Source organism: Maniola hyperantus, chromosome 13 (assembly GCF_902806685.2).
Source record: "Maniola hyperantus chromosome 13, iAphHyp1.2, whole genome shotgun sequence".
NCBI lineage: Eukaryota > Metazoa > Arthropoda > Insecta > Lepidoptera > Nymphalidae > Maniola > Maniola hyperantus.
The window spans coordinates 6957936-6977850 of record NC_048548.1 but is presented as its reverse complement, the minus strand read 5'-3'; the positions used below and the strand labels follow the sequence as shown (position 1 = coordinate 6977850).

General features: G+C 37.0%; 1 protein-coding gene across 3 annotated transcripts in view; it reads right to left on the bottom strand.

Annotated features, from left to right (window-relative positions):
* Abca3 (ATP binding cassette subfamily A member 3) overlaps positions 1–19915 on the bottom strand; it is a 51454-nt gene that overhangs the window by 10448 nt on the left and 21091 nt on the right. For 2 of the 3 annotated variants that reach the window (XM_034975105.2, XM_069502418.1), the window contains exons 10-25: positions 18703–18806; positions 17787–17919; positions 15685–15914; positions 15142–15307; positions 14158–14391; positions 13778–13919; positions 13588–13694; positions 13122–13510; positions 12098–12307; positions 11596–11700; positions 10848–11019; positions 10557–10682; positions 9822–9945; positions 9284–9405; positions 8482–8606; positions 1624–1807 (exon numbers count right to left, since the gene is read on the bottom strand). In XM_034975105.2, the coding sequence (XP_034830996.1) occupies positions 1624–1807; positions 8482–8606; positions 9284–9405; positions 9822–9945; positions 10557–10682; positions 10848–11019; positions 11596–11700; positions 12098–12307; positions 13122–13510; positions 13588–13694; positions 13778–13919; positions 14158–14391; positions 15142–15307; positions 15685–15914; positions 17787–17919; positions 18703–18806 (2673 nt within the window). The remainder of the gene's footprint in view (positions 1–1623; positions 1808–8481; positions 8607–9283; positions 9406–9821; positions 9946–10556; positions 10683–10847; positions 11020–11595; positions 11701–12097; positions 12308–13121; positions 13511–13587; positions 13695–13777; positions 13920–14157; positions 14392–15141; positions 15308–15684; positions 15915–17786; positions 17920–18702; positions 18807–19915) is intronic. The other variant, XM_069502419.1, reaches the window with a different exon arrangement.

Below are 19915 nucleotides of genomic sequence, written 5' to 3'. Positions count from 1 at the left end.
TGGTCATCGGAGGGTATCAATCCAATTCCTTTGTTGCAACTTCAGGAGTACCACAGGGATCCATTCTTGGCCCTGCGCTATTTGATATATTCATTAATGATATTGCCGAATGCTTTTTGTACTGTCAATTCCATCTTTATGCGGACGACCTCAAATTGTATAACACAATTAATAATGTCTGTGATGCCATAAATATGCAACAGGATATAAATAGACTTTCAGTGTGGTGTGATAATAATAATTTAAAATTGAATTGCTTAAAATGTTATAGTATAACGTTTAGTAGGAAAGTAAACAATATTCACTTTGACTACAGCATAGATGGCAACAATTTAGAAAACGTTAGACAAATAAGTGACCTTGGGATCATAATCGATCATAAACTCAGCTTTATACCACATACGGATTACGTTATCAAAAAGGCACTTAAATTATTAGGTTTTATTATTCGAAATACCAAAGAATTTAAAAAGTCATCAACGAAACTAACGCTTTTTAACTCATTGATCCGAAGTAGACTCGAGTATTGCTCTGTGGCCTGGAATCCGTACTACCAAGTGCATAAGGATAGGATAGAGAGGGTGCAAAAGAAATTTTTACGGCACGTAGCTTACAAAGAAAATATTTTGAAGGAAATCAATAATTATAATGATCTTTTAAAACGTTATAAAACCCTTTCACTATCCAATCGCAGAGAAATGAAATTGCAAATTTATTAAATAGAATACGACTGTCAATACCAAAGCAAAACGCAAGATCGCTTATAAAGAGCAAGCAAACATTTAGGGCCAGAATATGTAAAAGTAACCTTGGTAGTGCTGCTCCTCTTAATAGAATTGTCATATCCTATAACAATGTGTTCAGAAAAGCTAACCTAGATATTTTTCAACACTCCGCTTCATTATTTAAAAGCAAAATTAAAAACCACCTAATTTTGAAATTGTAGGGTAGGTACTATTCTTAGTCTTAATTGTAGTTTTTTATTGTTAGTTGTAAGAATCATCGTAGTTTTAACTTATTTAGTAATTAATTTAATTGTTATAGATTTTAGGTACGCAAAGAATGTCTTAGTTTAAGTTTTACTATTTAGAAGTTCTAGTTAAGCATGTTGAGTTAGCCTGTAAGTGAGTATACATTGATAGTCCTAAGTTTATATAAGTCGTCATAATTAGTTTTCTTTGTATACCGTTGGCTTCCTATTTTTTTTTTTTTTTTTTTTTTTTAATTCAGATACAAGTTAGCCCTTGACTGCAATCTCACCTGGTGGTAAGTGATGATGCAGTCTAAGATGATAGCGGGCTAACCTGGAAGGGGTATGGCAGTTTTTATTAAACCCATACCCCTTTGGTTTCTACACGGCATCGTACCGGAACGCTAAATCGCTTGGCGGCGCGGCTTTGCCGGTAGGGTGGTAACTAGCCACGGCCGAAGCCTCCCACCAGACCAGACCAGAAATTTAGAAATTATAAAATTCCAAACCCCTGCCAGGAATCGAACCCGGGACCTCCCACTATTAAGACCACAGCGCTCACCACTGCGCCAGGGAGGTCGTCAGATTTTTATATTAAATAAAATAAAAGATAAAATAAAGATTTGGAAGGTATCGAGTATCTTTGTACTCACCGAAGCTTATTCTGTTAACTGCAAGGAAGTCCTTGTAGAACTTGGTGAGGTCTCTGCACACGAGGCTATGCTGCGCTAGTTCGGGGCGAGTGAGAGATTGGACGGTTTTGCGCTCGTGAGCTACATCGCAGTCTTCATCCGGACTAGGCGGCGGCGGCCGGTACGAACTTTCCGAGTAGAAGATCTAAGGAAGAGGTTACACGCTATCAGAAAAATCAATTCATTAAAAAAAAGTTCCGTACTACACGTTCGTATGTATGTTTTCGAGATTTTGCACGTTAAATCAAAAACTATTATGCATAAAAATATGTAAATAAAAATCTTTTTTAGAATGTACAGGTAAAGCCCATAAAATACCTCACTTGGTATAGTTATCTTACTTTGAAAATACTAATTTATTTGTTCATGACGCTTTTTTTTTTGTGATGTAATTTACGGTTTTCGGATTTATTCCTTTATTTGTGCTATAAGACCTACCTACCTAACAGGTCAACGGGAAATACCCCATAGGTTTTCTTGAGAGACACGACGGACAGACAACTAAGTGATCCTATAAGGGTTCCTTTTTTCCTTTTGAGGTCCTTTTGAATCCTAAAAACAGACAAGCGCAGTGACCTCAACCTGAATCACACCAGATGGTTTTGGTTGATACAGCATAAGGTAGAGTATATTCTTCCCTAATACTTTGAAGGTATTCACATTAAAAGTAGCGAGTATGCAGAAGCCAGGGGGGCATTCTAATGATTCACATCATATTTTGTAGAATGCCCTTCTAATGACGTGAATCATTATCAAGAACGATGCCAGCTTGACGTTGGGTGTTGACTGACCGTTTTTTAGGGTTCCGTACCTCAAAAGGAAAAACGGAACCCTTATAGGATCACTTTGTTGTCTGTCTCTCTGTCTGTCAAGAAACCTACAGGGTATTTCCCGTTGACCTAGTGTAAGGGTGGTAAATTGGGCGGAATAGAAATATACCCGGATACGGAATAATCTACCACCTTACAAAGATTAGAGGAAAAAAAATAATAATTTACTTTACTTGATCTATCTACCTAGTAAAGAATAGAAGCTAGCCGTCGACTCCCTTGTAATGTATATGAGGTGTTATAAATGAAATTTGCTAGATGTTAGGCAAAATTGTTTTTAATGTAACTTTTACCGGGGTCGCTTAATACATAGTGATGGCTAATAATGCTTAGTTATTCTAGCTTAATGCCAAGACTTAATTTAGATACATTAGAATGCCTTAGGTAGATAGTACATAAAATCTATGTTTTAAATTTAAGATGCCATTGGCATGGAATAGACAATGACACAGTAAAATTCATAAAATTGTTTCAAAATAAAAGCTCAGTAGTAAAGACAGGGTTCTTACTGTACACATACACTAAGAAGGTTCACTAAACTGTTCCAGGATACAAACATTTGCTTACTTGTAGGTGCGAAGACTGCAATGTAGCTGGACGGCATCGGCCAAGATCCAAAACTCAATTTAACTTGATTCTTCACAACCGAAATGTTTCCTTACAAAGATTTTCACCAAGTCTTATCCATAGAAATTAAGTTGCCAACGTGAATGTGCAAAAGAAATAAATACGGAAAACGAAAGCGAAAAACGGAAAACCGAAAACTAAAAACGGAAACGCAAACGGAAACCCTATTGAACTCCTGGCCACCAATGGTTTTCAGGAGTCCACCCACAACCCATTTTCCTCATTTATTTGGGAAGGTAAAATAACTGGAACATAATTGATGAAACATTGAAATACGTTAGGATGACTAAATTTATAACTATTGTATTTTCCCAGGCGAAGCCATGGGCGAAAAGGAGTGAGATTTTCCTGGAACGAAAAAATTCGTCTTCACATGTTGACTCCAGAAAAATTCTAAATCTCACCAATCGGTGTTGCCAGACGCAACCCGAGTGTGGCCGCTCTCAGTTAGTTTGATCATGAAGCCAATTCATTTTTGAATATTTGCGGAACCTAAGGATATATTATAAGAACCGTTTTGTTAATGACTTAACAATAAACAAATGATATTATGGTTTTATTTAATTATTTTGTTTTATTTTTACGACAATTGACAACGAAGCAAACGCCATCTATTGTGGCTCGAATGAACTCTGAACATCGACCCACGCGTAGTTCTGCACCTTGATGCTAGGTGGCACCAACATACTTTGAACAAAATAGATTTTTATTAAAAGCGAAACGCTAGTTAGTAGTTCAAAATTTACAACGTCACAATACTTCCCCTCCTACGAAAAGGTTCAACAGGTTGAACCACGCTGCCCTCAGCGTCATCCAACAACTACTAACAATTTGCCTGAAACAAACAAAAAAAACACAGAAGTTACGCGTGAACGCACATCTACTACTAACAAGGAAAATTGTCTAACAAAATAAATATACTGAAAACAGTGTAAGGTTTTATACATTATACTTAACTACACAACCCTAACTTCTAAAAAGAATATATACAAAAAAACTTCATGGTGTCTAAGACACTTGAGTGGAAACATCTTGGCATCATTCTTCAGCTGACTGATAGAATGCGTCTAGGCCTACGGTGGTTCACTCTTTTAAACTACCATCTTAATATTTGTTACTCAACAAATACGGAAAAACTGGTTGTGAACGGGTCCATCTGATATGGCAACCGTTCTCTATCCCATTCGGAAAAATAAAACCGAATCAAAATCGGAATATGAGAAAAAAAAACGAAATAACTCTCCTAGAAAATAGATCTCGGAACAGAATCGGAAAAATAACAGAAATGATCCATTATCTAGAAGGAAAACGAAAACAAAACACAAAACCCCCCCCTTTTCGTTATCCCCAAAGTACGATATTTGCATTTTTACTTTCTCAACCGGTTGGTCTACCACAAGCATTCCAATCATCACATATTCATCCCTACATACATCCACTACATTCCTCCTCAACTGAACCATGGTAATGTAACTGTTAACTCAGAACATCACTACACTCATTCAAATTCCTAATTGAATATTGATAACTTAAATATTCAAACAGTTTAGACCAAACTAAGTAATGGCAAATATCTACTTCTTAATATCCTTAATATGCCAAGTGCCTATTGGGTGGTTGTCAGCTACTCTAACTAGTTCGTAAACCAAAGGTGACAAAACCTTGACAACCCTGCACTTTTCATACTTAGGTGCCAGCTTAGCTGCGAAAAAATTTGTAGCGTCGCTTTGTGGATAGGTCTTTTTCCACACTATATCCCCAACAGAATAGCTTGCAGACCTACGCCTTAAGTTGTAATGCGTTGCATACTCTGCATGAGCCTGAAACAAATTTCTCCTAACCTGACCAAATATGTCCTCCAAATTTCCAAACTTTCCTGCGTATTCCTCCCTTGGAATTCCGGCCTCGTACTCCTTATCCGTGTCCTTATAGAAGGAACCATTTAAAACCGGTTCTCTAGCGTGGACAAGGAAGAACGGGGAGAATCCAGTGGATTCATTAACCGCACTGTTTATGGCGAACTGGACCTTGTACAGGTTTTCGTCCCAGGACCTGTGGTTATCTTTCACAAAAGCGGCTACAGCAGTCATAACAACCTTATTGTACCTCTCAACAAGGTTAACTTGCGGAGTGTACAGTGGTGTGTAGTGTAATTTCGGAATATTATAACGCTTAATGAGATTACGGAATTCAGATCCTGTAAATTGGGACCCATTGTCCACAATCACAGTCTCTGGAACACTATGGTTCAAAAATACAAAATTCTCTAGCGCTTTAACAACAGCGGCACCTGTGGCACGCCGTAACGGAAACAACATTGTATATTTCGAAAAACAACACGTCACTACAAAAAGAAATGTAAATCCTGATTTAGACCTAGGCAAAGGTCCGACTAAATCAGCCGAAATGACCTGAAAAGGTCTCTCGCAGACTTTAGGCTTCCCTAGCAGACCTGGAGTGGCTGATGTCGTGTGTTTATACGCAGAGCAAGTATCACAATTCTTAACGTACTCAACCACGTCCTTATACATACCACGCCAAAAATATCTGAGGGATAATCTGCGATGAGTTTTGAACACACCAAAATGACCTGCAGTTGCGTCTGCATGGTTTTGTTGCATAATTCTAAGGATGTCGTTCTTGTGGACTACCTCTTTCCAGTCGAACTCACTGAGAAGCTGGTATTTACATTTACTGTAACGATATAGTTTATCGTTCAAAATACTAAAATTCGGAAAATTTGCTGGATTGATTTTACAGCCATTAAATGTTTTGTCATACCAGTCATCTACCAAAACTTGTTGACTAGAGTTATCATTACGATCCCCAACTACATCTACGTGTATGAGTCTCGACAAGGTATCCGGAACTACATTATCACAACCCTTCCTATGTTCGATAACAAAATTATACTGTGATAATCTACAACCCCATCTGGCGAGTCGTCCTGAGGGATTTTCTAAATTTAAGAACCACTTTAGGGATGCATGGTCTGTGATAATTGTGACTGGCTTGGAACCAAAATAAGCCTGAAATTTCTCCACTGCAAAAATCACAGCTAGAGCCTCGCGTTCCGTCGCGCTGTAATTCCTTTCGTTTTTATTTAGGCTCCTACTGACATACGCAATGGGATGATCGCAACCATCGGTTTCTTGCGTTAGCATACCGCCAACACCATATGCAGAAGCATCACAATGTATTTTGAATGGTTTTTCAAAATTCGGTATCGCAAGAACAGGTGCGGTTACCAACGCATTCTTCAATGTATTAAATGCTACCTCTGCCTGTTCGCTCCACTCAAATTTAGGTGCGTTCTTTCCTTTACTCGTTAGTCTATTGAGTGGTGCAGCGATGGTTGAAAAATTCCTAATAAAGCGCCTGTACCAAGAACAAGTGCCTAGGAAAATCTTTACCTCCTGTGCAGTTTTTGGGGTCGGAAAGTTCAAAACTGCGGCAACTTTTCCAGGATCTGTGCGTAAACCAAATTCATCCACTATATACCCTAAATATTTCAAAGAGTTTCTAAAAAAATTACATTTTTCAAAATTTATGGATAGTTGAGCCATTTTTAGTTTATCCAGAACTCTGTTTAATAAAATTAAATGGGTTTCAAAATCAGCAGAACAAATAACAATATCATCTATATAACAAAATACTATTCCATTTTCAATATCACTACAAAAATTTTGATTAAATAACTGGTCCATTAACCTCTGCTGTCGTGCTGGTGCACCGCATAGGCCAAACGGCATGACTTTAAATTTGAATAACCCTCTACCAGGAACTGTAAAACTGGTTTTTTCCTGAGAGTCGTCAGCTAACGGAATTTGCCAGAAACTTGAACTTAAATCAATCGATGATAAAAACCTTGCCTCTTTCAAGCTATCTAGAATTTGTGGAATGTACGGTATTGAGTATGAATCCCCCTTTGTCACTGAATTTAATTTCCTGCAATCTAGGCAAAATCTCCAGTCTCCATTTGCCTTTTTCACTAAAATTGCTGGGTTATTCCAAGGGCTTTCACTCGGAGTAACTACGTCCATTTCCAGCATCCTATCTAACTCTTTACTTAAAGCTTCCTTCTTTTCGGGAGAAAGTGGATATTGTTTTATTTTTAAGTTTATCCAGAACTCAATTTAACTTGATTCTTCACAACCGAAATGTTTCCTTACAAAGATTTTCACCAAGTCTTATCCATAGAAATTAAGTTGCCAACGTGAATGTGCAAAAGAAATAAATACGGAAAACGAAAGCGAAAAACGGAAAACCGAAAACTAAAAACGGAAACGCAAACGGAAACCCTATTGAACTCCTGGCCACCAATGGTTTTCAGGAGTCCACCCACAACCCATTTTCCTCATTTATTTGGGAAGGTAAAATAACTGGAACATAATTGATGAAACATTGAAATACGTTAGGATGACTAAATTTATAACTATTGTATTTTCCCAGGCGAAGCCATGGGCGAAAAGGAGTGAGATTTTCCTGGAACGAAAAAATTCGTCTTCACATGTTGACTCCAGAAAAATTCTAAATCTCACCAATCGGTGTTGCCAGACGCAACCCGAGTGTGGCCGCTCTCAGTTAGTTTGATCATGAAGCCAATTCATTTTTGAATATTTGCGGAACCTAAGGATATATTATAAGAACCGTTTTGTTAATGACTTAACAATAAACAAATGATATTATGGTTTTATTTAATTATTTTGTTTTATTTTTACGACAATTGACAACGAAGCAAACGCCATCTATTGTGGCTCGAATGAACTCTGAACATCGACCCACGCGTAGTTCTGCACCTTGATGCTAGGTGGCACCAACATACTTTGAACAAAATAGATTTTTATTAAAAGCGAAACGCTAGTTAGTAGTTCAAAATTTACAACGTCACACTAGAATCATGAAATTTGGCAGGTAGGTAAGATCTTATAGCTGACATTTGGGGAAAAATCTGAAAACCGTGAATTTAGAGTTAGATCACACAAAAATAAATAAATTGTGGTCATGAACTAATAATTAGTATTTTCAACTTTCGAAGTGAGTGACTATATCAAGTGGGGTATCATATTAAAACAGGTACATTCTAAAACAGATTTTTATTTATTTTTATGCATCATAGTTTTTGAATTATCGTGCAAAATGTCGAAAAAATACGACTGTAGTACGGAACCCTCATTGCGCGAGCCTGACTCGCACTTGGCCGGTTTTTAATGTCATTTTATAACCATACTAATGCCGAGATGAAGGCAATTTTTCTGGCGAAAGTTTTAATAGTTTATTTTTAAAAATAAAGTTTATTCGCAATTTTAAAAGTAAAGCAAGTTTATTCGCAATAAAATGTACAGCATCAAATAAAACTGACCTTATTTAATACTTCATATTCCTTTATGAGCAGAATTGTAAAGCCGAGAAGTCCCACCAGAGTCATCATAAACAAATATCGACCGATGCCTGGCTCACTCCATTGTAGATACGGGTCGTCATCGACTAAACAAATAAGAAAAGTGTTATAAGTTATATAGTATTATCCATACTAATATTATAAATGTGAAAGTGTGTCTGTCTATTTGTCTGTCTGCTAGCTTTTCACAACCCATCCTTTCAACCGATTTTGACGAAAATTGGTATAGAAATAACTTACATTCTGGGGAAGGACATAGGCTACTTTTTATCTCGCAAAATAAAAGTTCCCTCGGGATTTAAAGAACCTTAATCCACTCGGGTGAAGCCGCGGGCACCAGCCAAGTAACCAGTAAGGTTTATTTTAATTAACTATATGATTTCGCTTTTATTGCAAAGAGTATTAGTGTATTGGCAGTTTTTTTTTTCCTATGAGTTCTACAGGTTTTTCAGAGTATTTTACTATTATGTATTATATTAGTGGTGCATTATAAGATTTGAACATGTGCCTGGAAGTCTTTTACGTAATTTTAAATGACTTTGCTAGTTGCGACATTTTGCGCGACGCGACGAGTCCGTGATGTTAGATTCGTCATATAGCCGCAATAATAGCGCCCTGAGTTTGGCCCATAGATTTATATCGAATTTAGTGGCACGGCGAGACATCGCCGCGATACTCTCGCCCGTGGAGATGGCGCCTAAGAGTAAAATAATAAAATGACAAAAAGTAAAATGAAAGAAACGGCGATACAAAACTCACTTACTACAACAAACCGACACGTTGAACTTGTGGCACACGGTGTGTCGCGTGCAGTTCTCTATGTTCTCGAACTGCTTGCACAGCGCGTCGCAAGCCAGCATCGAGAATGACGAATGGCTCATGTCCCTAGAACACGAATTATTTTATACTCTATCCGCAGAAAGAAGATAGTTATGTAATCGCATACAAATGATAAAGGCAAAAATCTCAGTGGGCGTTAATCATTTTGAGTCACCAACTAATCTACTAACATAGTTTTAAATATTACTACTATTTACTAACACCATATGGACCACGGTCTGAAATAAAGTTTTTTTTTTAAATCACTACAGATTTGTCTGTTTTGGCGGATTATTGCTAGTTAAGAAAAAAATAGAATAGAATATATTTTTATTCAAGTTAACTTTTACAAGTGCTTTTGAATCGTCAAATAATTTAATTTACCACTGGTTCGGAATGCCGTTCCTACCGAGAACCAGCAAAAAACTTGTAGTTGTGGTAAGCTTGTGGTTCCTTGTAATTAAAATAAGTAACACACGTACCTGAAACTTCTACAGATGCAATAGATGGGCAATGGTGAAAAGACCCAGTCAAAAATGTCTGCATAATACGGATTTCCAACTACGGGCAGTCTTAGAACTTCTGTTATTAGAAACGGCATACAACCTGAATATAAACACAAAGTAAGGTTTTGAAGTCAAATAACAACTCTTAAAATGCAGTTAAAACTACAGAGCACAGGTGCAAAGGAAGCTTTAATGAAAATGCTAGGATTTAAGACAAACAATACTTTATTTTAATTTTTATGTACCAAAAATTGTAACTTGCATAGTAATAGATGAGATAGACATTGGAACAAATTATCTAAAACTAAATATATAAAAGGAAAAGATGACTGACTGAGTGACTGATCTATCAACGCACACCTCAAACTACTGGACGGATCGGGCTGAAATTTGGCATGCAGATAGCTATTATGATGTAGCCAAAAAAGCCGCTAAAAAAGGATTTTTGAAAATTCAACCACTAAGGGAGTAAAATAGCAGTTTGAAATTTGTGTAGTGCACGCGGACGAAGTCGCGGGCATAAGCTAGTCTCTAATATATCGCTGCACGGATCTAGATGCAGCAGTGCATGCAAACTGTCATACTTTTTATCCCAGAAAATTGAAAATTCTTACAGGATATTTAAAAAGCCTAAACATATATGGACGAAGTCGTGGGCATCACTTATGTTTTAATATGGTATCTAATAGCCTTAAATTAAACATTACATACCTGAAAAAATATTTATGAAACACATTTTTGAGAACCCTGTTGCAGCGGCTTCGAAGTAAAACGCGGCCAGGTAATGCAATGGTATCATCGCGAAAGCGAATATCACCAGTACGAGTAAAACTCTGCCTGCGAAAAATAGAACTTGATAAACGCTTGTAATATACTAAGTAATCTTAATGAAAACTTAACCTACACAAGTTTCGAATATTCAGTAGGACTTACTTTAATAGGAAGAATATTGAGTACTTGAACACTTTATTGTAATTGGGACAGTTAAAAAAATTGAGTCACCTAATTCTTGAGGTGTGGCCAAAGTATTTTCTTGGTAGAATGCTAATGTGAGGATTATGGCAAAAAACACCATCAGCATCCAAAACCAATCCCATATCAGTGCAGTCGTCCAAAGAATCGCGGGCCGAACTCCGGACACGCGCTGTAAAAGCTTCGCGCCACTGGTGCGCTCCTGGTACATAAACAAAGAAATGAATAAATTAATTATTATTATAACTTACTGACTTTTACTAACAAGTACGCTGGACCTGCGGTTTCCGACCTGTTTTTAACCAACTTGACTTTCACCATTTAGGGTGCTAAAAGCAGCAGTGTGAGCGTACTCGGAGCCAACGATATGCTCAGTCGAACGCTTCGAAGCAGCTCAAAAAACAGCTGTCATTTTGTATGGCACACCTCTTTCTTCCATTTCAGTGCTATACAGTAGCCGGCAAGAAATATTGTACAGCAGCCTTTAGATTGAGATTTCGGCTTTGGAGAGTGTTGCCACTGTCACTCATACCCATGTGACGTTTTGTCAGTCTCAGTCACAGAGACAACGCTCTACGAAACCGCTATCTAAAGGTCTAAAAGTCGATGTACAATATTTCCTGCCAGGTACTCTAACTGCTACTGTGTACGTGTAGAAGGTACCTATACTATTAGACCAAGTTAATATAGGGGTCCTGGGGTATGAAACTACACAACTGCATTTATGCATTCATAAACACCACGAAGCCCCTATCTTTACTATAACATGTTTACTTACTTTGATGACAAAAAGGACGAGGAAAGATGTCACAAATGCCATACAGAATCCAATGTTAAAGGCAAATTGGAATGCCATACTGCTACCACTTGCCATTACTTTTACCTGAAACAATATTTCAAAATTACTATTAAGTATATTGTAAAGTTTAGTACATTATTGTATTCAGAATGTAAACATATTCTTGGTTGAAGGACCTTCAGCTGGACCAACTCATTACATTTTAGTACGGCAATGCATTACGCAACAGACATCCATGAAATCGATATTAAAGTTCTTCTTCTATTACTAGACAGGTGATCTTCAATTGGAGGTTGGTTAATTAAGAAACACTGAATTTTATTAACCGCAACCCTAAACGCATGCCTGAGAGTTGTCCATAACGTTTTCAAAGGTGTAAGAAGTCTTTAAATTCTATGCCCTGAACTCTTCTCATTCTGAAAGGAGACCCATGCTCAGTAGTAGGCCGGCGAAGGGTTGAGATAATGATGAAGTTACTCACTAAATTCTCGATGGAGTATGGCAGAGGACGGTTTACAATAGTCAACGTGCTGCCCGGTGAGAGCGCATCTAGTATCGCATTATTCGCGAGAGCCAATGATATCGCAGAGTCGTGGTAGCCGTAGTTGCTGAACCACGCGGTGATGCGGTGCGGCGCGAATGAAGCGCCAATTAGGTTCTCATAGCGAACGCGAGGTTGCTCTGCCTCACTCTAAAATAAAAATAAAATCGTTACAAATAGAAAAGAAAAGTCCTATTTCACCCCTTGACTGGCTCATCGATGACCAGCCCAAATCATAGAAAGCTGAAATTTTGCATAGGTTCATTTTATAAAATAGATAAGAAATCAGGCTGGATTATAAATTCCGACGGGATAGAGTATAAAAAGCATTTACATTTTCTTCAAAATCAGAGAAGCCGCGGGCGGTCGCTATTTTATTTTATTTGTCAAAGAACCGCCCACAGAATTACACACTTAAAATTACATAAAATGTTATCGAGTTTTATAGGTCTCGTGTAACTCCATTTACGGACAGTCACAACGAGCATTAAATAAAACAAGTCGTACATTAAAGTAACCTAACCTAAACATGAAAAATATACCTAAGCTATTAAATACAAAATGAATATTATAATTAAATGAATACTAAGTTAAATTATGTAATATATACAATATGCTAACAACTAGGGCTTGACATAATAATTATCCTACTGAGGAATCAAGTTAGATAAATAAATAAGCACCAGAGTACATAATTTAAATTTGCCCCAACTGCTCAACAAATTCTGTGTTGTATTAAATTTTCAACTCTATTGTTATTAAATAAAGAAGATATTTCATTATTCGTGGAAGAAGGTCTTGAATAGTTTACTACAGGAATAGTACGTGAAAGTGTGAAAGCGAATGAATCACAATTTCAATATTTTTAACCGTTTTTGTTTAATGGAAAGTTTGGGTTAAAACTGTTAAAAGAAAGAAAAACATACTCAACAATAAATATAAATAAAATGGATTTCCAACATACCAATTTTAAATAAAATTTCCCTAAATCTAACTGTCCTATATCTGTCAATAGCATGTTCGCATCATTAACCGTTTTGAAGTAATCCTTGTAAGCCATCATCGCCCTTCTTTCTAAACTGTTTTCGGTCAAATTTACTCCTTGTGATAGCAGAGTTTCCGTTTTCCTAAAACCACTTTTCAAACTAAGTTCCAATGGTGGTAGCTGCGTCATGAATTTCCATGACCTTGCTATACATACAGATATAGTAATGTTTATAATAGGTGTAATTATCTGTATCATTGAAGCCAATTTATTCCTCATTGTGTTGTAGGCCAGCTTCAAGAACATTGCTTTTATGTGGTTCCTTAACAGTTTGAACCCGCGCACTTTCTGTATAGGCTCGCTGTCTACTGTAATAAATATTTTCATTAAATTTTGAACTATATGCACATTAAAATAAGGATTAATAATTATTTTGCACTCATACTTATACTATTACGATGCCCATTGATCGGAACTATGGCACAGTCATTGTATAAATATTTGTAATTATTTTGTTTAGCGGATGACACTTCATTGTCTTCCGCACCCGCTCTGAAAAACAATATTAAAATCATAATTTTAAAACATTATACTCCTTTTGACTTTATTAGTTACCTATCTAATGACAAACTTACTTCATAAAGACTTCTTCAAGGCTCGTGATTGACAAACCGTAACTAGAAATTTTTAAATTATCCTTTTCATCTTCAAATTTCTTAAGCATATCTGGAAACTTACTGACGTGTTCGTTTGGTAAGATATACGTTAACTCAGATCCTAAAAATCAAAAGAGATTTAAAAGGGCTTATTTTATTTTAATTTAAAACAACTTTATTGTTAGAGTAAGAATACAGGATACACTTAAAAAACAAAGGGCGACCTTATCACTTAAGTGATACTAGGCAGCCTATACTTATAAGAATATAAGTTTACTGTTGAACTGCTTATTATAGCTTCTATTATATGACATATAAGTTAAATATTTAAGTATATTTTATAGATATATGAGGCCTACCGATATTGGTGTTTTCCTTAACATCAGGTACATAATTCTTGAAGAATCTGGTGACTTCCCGTACATTACAATGATCCATTTTCACTATAGTCAATTTGTAACCAATGCCATAGTGTTTCTTAAGGAAATAAGGCGTCCCAACACATTGTAAGCGCCCTCCAGACATGATGGCAATACGATCCCCTAACACGTCTGCTTCGTCCATAAAGTGAGTTGTTAGGATCATTGTCCGACCTGAGAAAAATTACAAATAAAAACTATTTCGGCTGGCTCATGAGGAATCTCCTTCGAGCGCTTCTACTAATCAATTCTTAATCATTACCAATATTATAAATGCGAGTGTGTTTGTTTGTTGGTTTATTGATTTTGTTGGATTGTTCTTCAATCACGCCGTGCACACGATCAGCGTGATTTTTTGCATGGTTATAGTTAAAGACCTGGAGAGTGACATTGGCTACTTTTTATCACTGAAAATCAAAGAGTTCCCACACGATTTTTTAAAGTCTAAATCATCTCTTCTTTGAATTGAATCTTTGATTTTCCGGGATAAATACTTTCTTATCTTTATATCCAAAACCCATGCAAAAAATCCCATCAATCCATTGCTCCGTTGAGACGTGATTGAAGGACAAACAAACAAACCAATAGATCAACAAACCAGCAAAGAAACACACTTTCACGTTTACAATATGGCTAGTGATTAAATGATGACACTTACATTCAGTTCATATTGTTACTTAATCTATGATACTGAACGGTTAATCCCACAGAACACACCATTCTTCTAAACACGATAGAAACTAACTTACAGTCATTGCAAATCCTTTTTCCCCAAAAATCAAGTTTTTGAAATAACACGTTGTAGTCGCAAACAGGCGATGTAATCTTTATGCAATGAATTAAGATTGAATTTGACACATGTCGTCTGAATGGTCCCCTAAAAGTCTTCATTATGAACGTTATATTGGGATAGAGAAACGTTACCTTTTTTCTCTTTTTGCAACAGATCCCATAACGATCTGCGGGCTGCCGGATCGAGGCCTGACGTAGGCTCATCCAACAACACCACTCGAGACGAACCGCACATCGCTGCCCCTACAGACAGGCGACGCTTCTGACCGCCCGATAAGTGCTTTGAAATCACGTTCCTCTAATGGAAAATAATTACGAGTAAATTAAAGTCCTCCTTTTATCGTCCTATAACCCTGAGACTAAATTATATCTCATATTAATTAATTTAATTTAGTAGTTTTGTATTGGACACCGGTTTTATACATTGTGACATATATTATGTAAATAAAAAGCTTATAAAACACTGTTTATGATATTATTTAGCTTGAATAGCGAATTTGATGCAGTGTTTCGAAGGCACATTTCTAAAGTGGGTATTAAAAATACAATGTGGAGCGAATCGATTCCAATATATTCGATTTTATTAGGAATGTAATCATAGGTAGATAAATAATTGATTATTTTATTATTATGTAAGGTATCGGGGCAAACGCAAGTGATTATCAAATTAGGTACCTTTTCTTGCAGCTCCAGAAGTTTGACGAAATGTTCGACCTCGTCGCTTATCTTCGACGCAGGCACGCCTTTCAACCTCGAATAGAATATAATGTGTTCGGCGACCGTGAGATCAGGGAATAACACATTATGTTGCGGACAGATGCCGATAGACTCGCGCGCCTGTTCCGTCTCAGTCACTATGTCGTACCCGTTGATGGTCGCCGAGCCGGACGTCGGTGGGACCATACCTTTTTCGGAAAAAATTAGGGTTGTAGCATTAGCACAGTTCACGACACTTGCTTGGGAGCTTGTAACAATACGTCGAGGCTTCGACGTCACGGGCAGGCGTCAAATATTCCAACGTTTTACGCTAGGTAGCCTATGAATCGCCTATTTTCCGTTGTACGTGAAAACTCACATTACTTCATCATTATCTCAATCCATCGCCGGCCCACTAGTGAGAACGGGTTTCTTCTCAGAATGAGAACGGTTTAGGTAATAGTTTACCACGCTGGCCAAGGGCGGATTGACAGACTTCACACACCTTTGAGAACATAATGGAGAACTCTCAGTCATGCAGGTTTCCTCACGAGGTTTTCCTTTACCGTTGCGTGATATTTAATAGTTTAAAACAATTTTTAAAACGTAGTTTTTTGTTTTGATAAAGGACTTCATACGTTTGATATTTCACACTGAAGCCTGTCGCGAAGTCGGTCATGCATATCGACGTATACGCTGTAGATAGTCCGCGACAGGTTCGGGGTATGAGGTGGGGGAACGCCCCGCACACCCGCACGTCACCCGTCTCGCCCGCACCGGGTTAGCGCGAGGTCTGTGCGGGTGTGCGGGGCGTTCCCTCCCCGATTGCCATTTGTACTATACTTACGTACGCGTGATGCTCATAACAGCTTACAGTAGGAATAATATGCGCTACCGATGTTGGTGATCGGCATCAGCGTAAGAGGAATTCAGGCCTAGGTATCGGGATATCGAACGGGATGGAAAATAACCGTTCCTCGTGTGAAATCATTATGTCCGTATGTTTGCTAGTTAGTTGAGGTAATGTTACTAATTGTATGTTTTGTTGTTAAAAATGAATACTAAATGTCTCGCGCTAGCTACAATGTTGTAACTCATGTAAGTAATGAGAAACCTAACAAATGTAAGATTACAAATTCTTAGGCGCTAGGTGACCCTGTGATCTAGGTCAAATTAGTCAACTTTCATGCACTATATGCTACTTTGCAGCGCAGACTGAAAAATACTATAATTCTACTCTTTCGACGAATTTAAAATAACGCAATCGTAGTATTTTTCTTTATAATTTTTCATTGTTTAAAACATGGAATTAAAAATATCTACTAGGGAAGGGCATGTCATAACTTTTTAGAGAATACAAGCTTATGCTCGCGACTTCGTCCGCGTGGGCTACACAAATATTAAACCCCTATTTCACCCCCTTAGGGGTTGAATTCTTGAAAATCCTTTCTTAGCGGATGCCTTTGTCATAATAGTTATATACATGCCAAATTTCAGCCCGATCCGTCCAGTAGTTTGAGCTGTGCGTTGATAGATCTGACAGTCAGTCACCTTTTCCTTTTATATATTTAGATAGATTAAGACCAACCTTTCCTCTTTATCTGCTGTGATAGCCTAGTGATTAGGACGTCCGCCTTCTAATCGGAGGTCGGGGGTTCGACCCCGGGCACACACGTTTTAAGTAATTAAATATCACTTTCTTTAACGGTGAAGGAATACATCGTGAGGAAACCTGCATGCCTGAGAATGCTCCATAATGTTCTCAAACGTGTGTGAAGTCTAACAATCCGCACATGGCCAGCATGGTAGACTATGGCCAAAACACTTCTCACTCTGAGAGGAGACCCGTGCTCTGTAGTGAGCCGGCGATGGGTTGATCATGATTCCTCTTTAACTAAGCATGTGTTATACTTTCTATGTATTTAGATTAAAAGAAAAAATTATGTTTCAGTTATTTTATAGCAACATAAATATATGTAGGTAGACACTTGATAGACAAAACATATGAAGGTCATAGATTAAACAATGTGTTTGTATAATAGGTATATTACAACACAATAAATCAGTACAGCAGTACTTACCGGTTAGCATCGATATGGTTGTGGTTTTTCCGGCGCCATTATGACCTAATAATACTGTTATTTCATTTTCGTACATCCTAAGGTTTAAATTATCTACAGCTTTCTTTCGTCCTCTATACACCTTTGTGAGATTCTGAAAATAACACATACTTACTATATTTTATGAAATTAGTTTATGTTAAATGATGCCCGCGGCTTCGCCCGCGTGTATATAATATAGCCTATGCCACTCAGGAATAATGTAGCTTTCTACTGGTGAAAGAATTTTTTAAATCGGTTCAGTAGTTCCAAAGATTACCCCCTACAAACAAACTTAACGACATTACCTCTTTATATAATAGTATAGATTAAATAAGTTCAACACGAAGAGCGTATCTATCCATACTAATATTATAAATGCGAAAGTGTGTCTGTCTGCTAGCTTTTCACGGCCCAACGCGACGGTTCAACCGATTTTGTTGAAATTTGGTACAGAGGTAGCTTATATCCCGGGGAAGGACATAGGCTACTTTATCCCGGAAAATCAAAGAGTTCCCACGGGATTTTTAAAAAACCTAAATCTACGCGAAGTCGCGGGCATCATCTAGTATTATATAAAAAGAAAAGCAAGCTAACTGACTGACTGATCTTTTCTTCTTCTTTTTCTTTAAAAAAAAAAGAATATTAGCCAAGTTTATTGCTGACTAATATTCCCCTTTCCCCTCCAACTAAGCGCAAAGCTTGTGCTAGGAGTAGGAACGACAATAGTCCAACAGATCCAACAGACAGCTTTACAAAAATAAATCAGTTTAACTACCTATGCAAGTGGGCCTTCGTCGCTAGACGTATAAAGGAATCACGATAATCATAAGTCTTGGTTTATAAATCGCGCAAATGTAAAATAAGGTTTTTAATTACACCAGAATATTACACTTACTTCGATATTAATACCCATCGGTACACCTTTTGGTTCTTCATCGTGGACCACTTTTAACAAGGCATTTTTATATTCCTGATCCACGCCGTCTTTATTTGTCACGGCTGTAACAATTTCAAATCTCTATATATAAAAATGAAATCACTAAATGTGTTGGTCATCGCAAATCTCGAGAACAGCCGAACCGATTTCGCAAATTCTTTTTTAATAATATTTCTTGAAGTACGAGGATGGTTCTTACGGAGAGAAAAAATTAAAAAATCTTGAAAAAGAATCGACTCTTAGGCGGTACGAAGTTCGCCAGGGCAGCTAGTTCTTTATAATAATTAATGTAGGTACTATTAAGGTGCGCACAGATCAGGAGCATTCGCTTGTAACAGCTTGGATTCGAGCGTTATATCTTTCAAATTTTATTTTCCTAAATTCGCGGAAATTAGCTAGTATACAATAAAGATGGAGTGTGTTACAAAAGCGAATATTTTTCCACTCAGTACTGTAAAGTAATGCTCCATCGAATTACCGATTGTTACATTACATGTAAATAAATGCTCCTGGTCAGTATCGCATCTCTAATTTTTTTGAAATAAATAGCCTATGTCACTCAGGAATAATGTAGCTTTCTACTGGTGAAAGATTTTTCAAAATCGGTTCAGTAATTCCAAAGATTACCCCTACAGACAAACTTACACACTTTACCTCTTTATAATATTAGTATAGACGATAAGTCTACCTATAGAATATAGGTACCTAGTACCTACGTAATAGTATTTTTTTAAAGTGCAGACAAGAAACATACTTTAGGGATAGAGTTTCATTTTTTCTGAATTCAAAATCGATTCATACAAAAAATTCACATGTAACACTACTCTATAGGAGTATATAATAACTATATTGTATAGTCTAATAAAAAAACTGAAACAAAAACTATATAATTAGGTACTACATTAACGAATAAGCAGTTTTTGTTGTACAATTTTCGGAATCGATAAAACATATAGAAGTTATCAGAGATAAATAAAATAGAGAATCACTGAAGATAATAGCATGATACCGTAAACTAGCGCAGTACAGTAACCCGCTGGAAATATTGTACATCGACCTTTAGAACGAGATAGCTGTTTCGTAGAGCGTTGTCTCTAAACGTCACATAGGTATAAGTGACAGAGACAACGCTCTACAAAGCCGCAATGTATATATTATATATATATTATAT